This window comes from Neopelma chrysocephalum, unplaced genomic scaffold (assembly GCF_003984885.1).
Source record: "Neopelma chrysocephalum unplaced genomic scaffold, ASM398488v2 Primary Assembly neopelma1_66, whole genome shotgun sequence".
Classification (NCBI taxonomy): Eukaryota; Metazoa; Chordata; class Aves; order Passeriformes; family Pipridae; genus Neopelma; species Neopelma chrysocephalum.
Genome location: NW_020897725.1, coordinates 7,229,838 through 7,237,752, shown reverse-complemented (window position 1 = coordinate 7,237,752; position 7,915 = coordinate 7,229,838). Strand labels below are relative to the sequence as shown.

The following is a 7,915-nucleotide window of genomic DNA, read 5'->3' as shown; positions in this document are numbered from 1 at the left end:
ATTTTAAAAATAGTATGAGAAACAAACCTACCTCATAGACTAACTAGGCATTAATGAAAAAGCAGAATATTAGTTTGTGTTCTCCAAAACATAAAGAAAGAAAAATATCCCCATCAGTTCTGATAATGCCTTTCCAGGGGAGAGGGAATCATATTCTTCTATATAGAAAAGGAGAGCGGTCTCTCGGAGTCGGAAAGAAAATAAATTAATAAAACTAATTACACCCTCCGCGCCCGGAGGAATCGAAGGCGCTAAGTCAGCCCAGGAGAGCCGGGCGCTTTGGTTCTGTTCGCTTCACAACTTCCCTGTCGCTGTGCGCGGCCCCAGGGAGGCACCTCCCGGCGCTCCCGCGGGGGTGCGCGGAGCGGGCGCTTCCCGCGCAGAGCAGCGCGGTGGTTCCCACCGAGGCTCCGCATCGCCTCCCGGTGCCGTCCCGGGCAAACTCCGACTCCCGGTGACTCCCCCCCGAACACACTGGCGGGCTGGGCTGCTCATGGCACCGCTCCCTTAAAGGGGCCGCGCGTGTGCGAGTTCGGTGTGAGAGCGTTGCACACTCGCTGCCGCTGCCCGGAGCCGCGCAGAGCTGCACCCGGAGCCCCGCGCCCGCCCCCCGCCCGCCAGCAGCCTCGGCGAGGAGCAAAGCACTTGGCATGTAGGAGCGAAGAGAGAGAAAAGGTGCGGGGCGGAGGGAGGAGAAGGAGGGGGGAGGGAAAAAAAAAAAAAAAAAGAAAAAAAAGAGCTGCCTCTTTAAATGCTGGGGGCTGAGTGCTTGCCGGGGCGTCCGCAGCGGATCCAGCTTCCCTCCCTCCCCTCGGCCGTGCCTCTCCGGAGCTCATGCCCAGCCGCGGAGCCGGCGGCGCGGCGCTCGGGCGCTGCCGCTGCGCGGGGAGCGCGGACCGCGCCGGGCCGGGGCCATGATCGCGATCCAGCCGCGCCGCCGCCCCGCCGCCCGCTCGCCCTAGAGCCGCTCCCGGCGCCGCGCAGCCGGGCCCGCCGGGTAAGTTCGCGGCCGCCCGGAGCCGGGAGAGGGCGGGGGGAGGCGCCCCTGGCCGGCGGCCCGGCCCGGCCCGGCTCGGCTCACCTGGGCGGCGGGGCAGGTGCGCACCTCGGCCGTCCCCAGCTCGGACCTCCCGGCCTCCCCGGCGCTCGCAGCCCCCCTCTAACAGGTGGCTCGGTGCCTGCCCCGCTCCCCGGCGGGTCCTGCGCCTCTCTCCTCCTCGCGCCGCCTAACAGGTGGTGGTGCCGCCGCGCCTTTCTCCGTGCAGGTAGGGAAGTGCCGTGTCCCGTTCCCCCTCCCCCCCCGGCCCCGAGGGGCTCTCGCCCGGCGGCGCTGGCAGGGACTGAACTGAGCGGGGAGAGCTGGGGTGCCGGCTGAGGGGAGAGCCGCGCTTATGCCCCCGCTGCTCCTCTGGGAGCCGCTCACCCCGCGCTGCCTTCATGGCCCCGCCGTATGTCTGTCTTTGCAGCGGGCATGGGGAACCAGGTGGAGAAGCTGACCCATCTCAACTACAAGGAAGTTCCCACGGCCGACCCGACAGGTATGGACAGAGATGAAGGGCCTAGGATCGGGGTCTCCTACATTTTTTCGAACGACGATGATGAGCTGGAGCAGCAGCAGGATTCAGTGCATGACCTGGGGGGTGAGCACCCTGCCCTGCAGCCCTACGATCCCCAGCTGCACGAGGTGGAGTGCTCAGTGTATTACCGGGATGAGTGTATTTACCAGAAGAGCTTTTCAGAGGAGGACATGCAGCCAGAGGAAGGTGATGAAGGAGGTGGGGGGCATCTGAGCACCTACACCCCGGAGAACCTGCTGAATAGATGCAAGCCAGGTGACCTGGTGGAGTTTGTGTGCCAAGCGCAGTATCCGCACTGGGTGGTCTATGTCGGGGATTTTCAAGTCGTGCACCTACATCGGCTGGAGGTGGTGAACAGCTTCCTCACCGACGCCAGCCAGGGCAGACGGGGCCGCATTGCCAACCAGCTGTACCGCTACAAACCCCTCAGCCCAGCCGTGGTGGTGCGCAATGCCCTGGAGCAGGTGGGTTGCAAGGATCGGGACTTGAGCTGGAGAAACTCTGAGTGTTTTGCTGCCTGGTGCCGGTACGGCAAGCGAGAGTTTAAAATCGGCGGGGAGCTGCGCATAGGCAAGCAGCCCTACCGATTGCAGATCCGGCTGGGTGACAAGCGCAGCCACACTCTGGAATTTCAGAGCCTGGAGGATCTGATTATGGAGAAGAGGAGAAATGACCAGATCGGTAGGGCTGCTGTGATCCAGGAGCTCTCCAGCCACCTGCAGGCTGCAGAGGAAGAGGAAGAGGAGGAGGAAGACCGTCATCATCATCCAGGTGCTCAGACTGCTGTGGAATAGCAGCCTCAGCACCACCATACTGCTTAGCCTGGGTGATGGGGATTAAAACTGAAGGCTTCGAAATTGAGCTGTTATAAGCCCTTTGGGCTGCTTCGGTGCAGCTTCATTCCAATCACATGTGAAAGGAAGGGGGAAAGCTGATTAAGTGTCTGTGCTTTAGTGCTTAACTCCTTCAGTGCTTGATGATAAAACCCCTGACTTATTTGTAGAGGATAAAACTCAGGGCAATTCTACCCCTCTCCTCTCCCACTTCTTTCCCTTCCTCTCTGCTGTGTTCACACATAGCCTTTTCCTCAACCATCTGCTAGTAGGCTTGACCCTACAAGATGCTAAATGCCTTTGACGTCTACTTATCAGCAGAAGTTAATAGTATTTAATACTATTAAGAAGGAGCCAACAATTTTCAGGACATGACCACGTAGCTATAAGCATGAGGATATTGTTTTCCCTTCTCTGCTACTGTTTCTTTTCTGCCGTGGCTTCTGTTGGTATTGCAACAGGCTTGCCTGCTTGCCTCGAGCACGATTTTGTGGATTAGTAGCCAGTCCCCCAGAAGGTGTAAGGCAGAAAGCTCCACTAATTTTAAAGAAATGGGTTTGATGTGCCTGGTGCCTTCTTACGTTATAGGAACTTGCAGGTGGGCAGGGGGACCTTTTCTCTGCTATCAGCATGTGGCTTTGGGGACAGAAAGATGTATTTATTGGTGATGGATCCTAGGGGATGAGAAACTTTGCCACCCCAGTTAAGGAGTTTGCACACTGGTGTGTGCTGCGACTCCTACAGACAGATACTGAACTGTGCCAATGCTCATTACAGGCTGCTTGGCTTCTCCTAAAGCAAATGGCAGAATTCCTGATTATGCCTGTGATACAGATCGAGGCAGTAGAAACAGGTTGCTTGTGTGTAAGAATGTCTTGAGTAAGCTGTCCCTCGAGAGGGTGACCTCTTGATTGGGTGCTCCTGGCTGTGAGCATGTCACAGGTTCTGCATCACAGTAAACACGGCTGTGATGGGAAGTGATGGGAGGGAGCACATGCTGAAAGATATTACAGGCAGGAGGTTTTGGGTGTTCCTTTTTTTCTTTCCTTACTGCAAAGAAGTTTCCTCTTCATTAAGAATTACGTTTCCTTTTTTGCTAATTTTTATGGTATGCAGCTGAGCTATAGCACTAGAGAAAAGGAAAGGACATGCCTCCAAAGTTGTGCAAGTCCCTTGGGAGAGGAAGTGTAGTGCCACTTGCCCTGAATGCTCCCTGAACTTGTTTTCAGCTGTTGAACTGCTCTCCCACAAAGGCAGCACTGTCAGATCTTTGTCCTGGGATCTGGGTTGTGTGAGCAAGCACTGATTTGGAGGCAGTCTCTAAAGCAAAATTCCTTCCCCTTAAAGCACAAGATGATGATGTGAACTTGAAGATAAGCTTGAGTTCATTTAAATAATGGAAGCTAACAGTGTGATGTAAACTTGAAGCATAGTTAATACGGTCTTCCCTGCAGTTGTTTACAGTTATACCACAAATAGCAAAGTACTCTGTGTCCTTTCCACCCCTGAGAAGGGAGCAAAGTTTGTCATTTAAGAATAGGTAGATACCAGCTTTTGATTAGTTATGTCTATAAAAAGCAACTTTGCCAATGTGAGCCAAGTAGATTGTGGTGTCATGTTTTCTGTCTAAAAGACACAAACTAGAAAAAAGCTGTGAGAGACTACTTCATCCTCACTTCAGAGGAAAAGTAATTTTCAGGGTTATGCAAATACACCATATACTGTTTCATTAATGACTCGCATGCCCTCACTTTGGCCTGTGAAACACCCAAATCCAAAGGATAGTTTAACACCAAGCTTCCTTAAAATGCTATAGCTCAGGTGCCTACACTTAGTGTTGTTTTTTTCACCAGTATGCAATTGAGTTATACTCAGGTTACTGTGGTTGTCAAGCAGATGTGCAACCTTGAATTGACAGCATAAAAACTACCCATATCTAACTGTGATAGGGTTAATATGTGGATATCTGCACACAGGTTTTATGCAACTACTAGTAACTACTGAAAGCTGAAACGATCACTGAAATAGTCTGAAAAGGAGTGAAGGAGAGTCTCTCTGTTGTACTACTGACTGACATGAGACAACAGATTATCTAGACCATGAACAAATGTCTGGCTGTGGTTTCTTTCATACTGAAACCTTGTACATAACAAAGTTTATTTCACTGTGTAATATAGCTATGTAAAATAATATTTTCTTACAGATATTTTTGAAATTTTAAAAAAACCCTTCATAACCTTGCATTTGAAAGTAAGTTGTTATGCACATTATTTTCCAGTCCTTTGAATGGGTTTATTTTTCATTTGTGATCTAAAGTATATTCTAGGTCATGAAGTATAGAAACTGCTATAAATGTCAAATATTATGTATCTACAGGGTACTAAACAGTAAACTAGTTGTGAAAATATTTTTCCCTTGTGTCTGAAACATCAGAACTATGACACTGAGCCATTTCTCTCCTTCTGAGATATCCTGCATAATTTGGCTATGTTTTCAATTCTTTATTTCCACTTTTTTGTTTTAATAAGAACAGGACCAAATCTGCTTGGGAATGGAGAGCAAAGCTTCTTTGGCCAAATGAAATCTTGTCTTGTGCTGATCTTGGTGCTTCTCTGTACTGGTCATGCCTTTAGGGATAAATTCCCTCACAGGCGAAGGGCCTTAGCAAAGAATTCCAGAGCTTGAATTGCTTTGTTAGGACAGAGAGTGAAGGGAGAGCTTGCCTCATAGCAAGGCAGAGTCTGGCATGAATTCTGCTGTGTTATAAAACCCATATGCTCCTCTGACACCTGGGATACAGGTGTTTGATATTTAAAACATAGATATCCGGAATTTTTAAATTTCTCTACAAACTATGTTTGGGGACTTTCTGTCTCCTGGCATTCCATTATGTGTAAAAGTAGAAGAGGGATGGAAGCTTGGCACTTTTTAAATTTTGTCTGGAAGAGGGCTACCTCCATATAGGGATTTCTTATTCCAGCAGCTGTTGAATCTTTAACAGGCGGTTCCTTTTTCCCTACCTGTTGATTAGGCAGTGTTATATAATAGGTGCTACTAAACACCACTGCGCACATTCCTAAGCAGTCTGGTTTTAAAGCCATGGAACTCTAATGAGCTGGATGTGAGAACAGGAATTGTTGTGGTAGCACATCACAACTGCTTGGTTTCTTGTCTTTGCTGTACTTTGCTCAGTTACTGTCTGCAGATTTGTCTGGGAATTCTGGAGCTTTAAAGAAAAAGACGTCCCAGGAAAACCGACTCTTTTGTGTATGTGTCTACTTCAGGATTCTTGTGTAGATCACAAAAGAGGGGGAAAGAATAGATAAAAGTACTGTTCACTGCAGCTGCTGCTTTAACATAAAGAAATGCAGGTGTGATCCTTCTGCAGAATGTGTGGTTCAACGAAGGTCCTAAGCCTTTACTGAAGTTTAAAGTTTTGACTAGACCCTACCTTCAGCCACTTGAGAATCAGTAAGACTATTCACATGCTTTAAGTGTATATTTACATTTCTTTGTGAATGAGGGTCTGGAATTTCAATCTGAGGTCTCTGGTGGGAGCATGGAGGATCTGAGGTTGCATAATCAATGGGGAGAACAAGCAGTGCAGTTAAAACTGTTCCTCAAAGGGCCTCTTGTCCAAACAAAGGTCGTGGAATCCAGCCCAAACTTTGGCCTCAGTTTCCCCTGGAATTCCAGGGGCTGCACTGATTTGGTGAGAGGTGTGTTACACAGCAGTTGTAAGCTAAGCTGATGATCTGCTGCAGACTGCTCTCTGGTATCTTTGTCTTGTCATGCTTGAACTTTCCCTTGCGTTTTTAACATTTAAAGTTAATATAATTTGTTTTAAGAGCCCTTTGATTGTGCAAACACTTAATCATCTATATGAATTTACTCATTTGGGCATACCTACTGCTGTGAATATCAATATGCACGTGTGAAGGCTGGCAAGGCTGAGCCCCAGATGTGTAAATGTAGCTACAGCTAGGAAATGTAGATGAGCAGTCTTATTTCCCTGGAGTATTGGTGTGTTTCATGCAAATAATGTCTTGGAAAAGCCTTTGTAGTAAAACCTACAATTATCCCTTGATCAAGTAATTTTTAAAACACAATTTAGACATTCACCTTCCATGGCAGTGAACAAGGACATAAACTGAAGACTATTTTGTTATCCCTGATTCTGTGTGAATGCAAAATATTGATTACAGCAACTCTCTAGATCTCATCTGGCCAATATAGTAGGCAATTGTAGGGTAGGCAGGGAAAATTCCCAAAAGCTAATTCAAAAACTGTATTTTCGTACTTGGAAAAATACTTTCTTCAGACTAAAGGACCCTAGACTATGGAAGCAAACTTTAAATTGATTTGTATAAATGAAACCCTAGGCAAACTCCTTAAGTTTTGTTCATTTGAATTCATTATTCCACTCAGCACTAAAGTAGGTAATATTATGTGATGAATCTGTTTCAGATTTTGAACATAATGGTGGTTTTCTGTTTCTCTTCTCCTTTGGCTAAGTGTTACCAAAGGTCTGTCCTTGGGTATGTGAAGTGTGTTGTTGAATGGTTTCCCACCTGTGCTTTTCTGGCAATTAACAAAACCAACCATAAAGCTAACAGCCATGTAGGAACAAATATTTTTTAAAGCAAAATTTTAATTTTGTATAACAGATCAGAGACTAGTAACTAAGTAGAGGTAGGAAATACATTGTTTCCAACAGCAGTTACTATTTGTAAGAAATCTACTGTTAATTGAATATGTGTTGACTGCTCTTATAAATCAGTGTGAAGTGATAAAGCCAGGAGAGTTTTGTCATGGGCTTAGACTTTCAGTTTAGACTTTTTTTAAACTGTGAATGGGAAGAAATCAGGGTGATTTCAAACACCAGTGGTTTAGATGGTTCCTTTGGATTAATATTGAATTAGAAGCTTTCTTTAAATGCACACTTGGAATTCCTGATATTGTAACACTTCATGAAATCATCCACAATAACAAGTGTAATCACAAATATGATTTTTTCCACCGTGAGCATTTTCTGTAAGCTGTCTTCTGTCAGTAAATGTTGAATTGTTAGTGCAAATATCTTCTTTTCCTGAGAAAGAAGTACACATCATTGATTGTACCATTTCCTTCAAAATGAAGGGCATTGCATAGTAACTCAAAAGAAATAAAAGATTTATAGTATCTTTTACAATCTTTCTTTCTTTCCTTTCTTTTTTTGAATGGCATGTTTTTCTCCAGCTTTTTGGAAAACTCATAATTTCTCATGATGGATGCATCAAACACAGAACAATCAATATTTTCACTGCCTTCACATGTTAGATGAAAATCTAACTCTTTGGTTGTGTTCTTGGTACAAAGAGAGAGGAATAATAATCTCTATACAAGGACAGACCATGAGATGCTTAATAGGTGATAGCTGTATTAAATCCAGTGAGGATCTGGCCCATAATTAAATTTTTAAGTGGAAAATGAATTCAGCAGCAGATCATATAGTATTAGCTGGCA

General features: G+C 46.5%; 1 protein-coding gene across 3 annotated transcripts; it reads left to right on the top strand.

The window, feature by feature from the left end:
* The first annotated feature begins 574 nt into the window (after positions 1-574).
* FAM84B (family with sequence similarity 84 member B) lies at positions 575-7,601 on the top strand. Of its 3 annotated transcripts, none has more exons than XM_027684376.1 (2): positions 575-675; positions 1,467-7,601. In XM_027684376.1, the coding sequence occupies exon 2, from the start codon at positions 1,472-1,474 to the stop codon at positions 2,369-2,371; it is 900 nt and encodes a 299-aa protein (XP_027540177.1). In that variant the 5' UTR covers positions 575-675; positions 1,467-1,471; the 3' UTR covers positions 2,372-7,601. The 3 variants fall into 3 exon arrangements, with proteins under 3 accessions (XP_027540177.1, XP_027540178.1, XP_027540176.1); XM_027684377.1 differs by lacking the exon at positions 575-675 and adding an exon at positions 961-997; XM_027684375.1 differs by lacking the exon at positions 575-675 and adding an exon at positions 1,102-1,265.
* The last annotated feature ends 314 nt before the right edge of the window (positions 7,602-7,915 follow it).

Excerpts from the sequence above, each read along its gene's own strand:
- FAM84B (XM_027684376.1), top strand. The coding sequence starts at position 1,472 with ATGGGGAACCAGGTGGAGAAGCTGACCCATCTCAACTACAAGGAAGTT.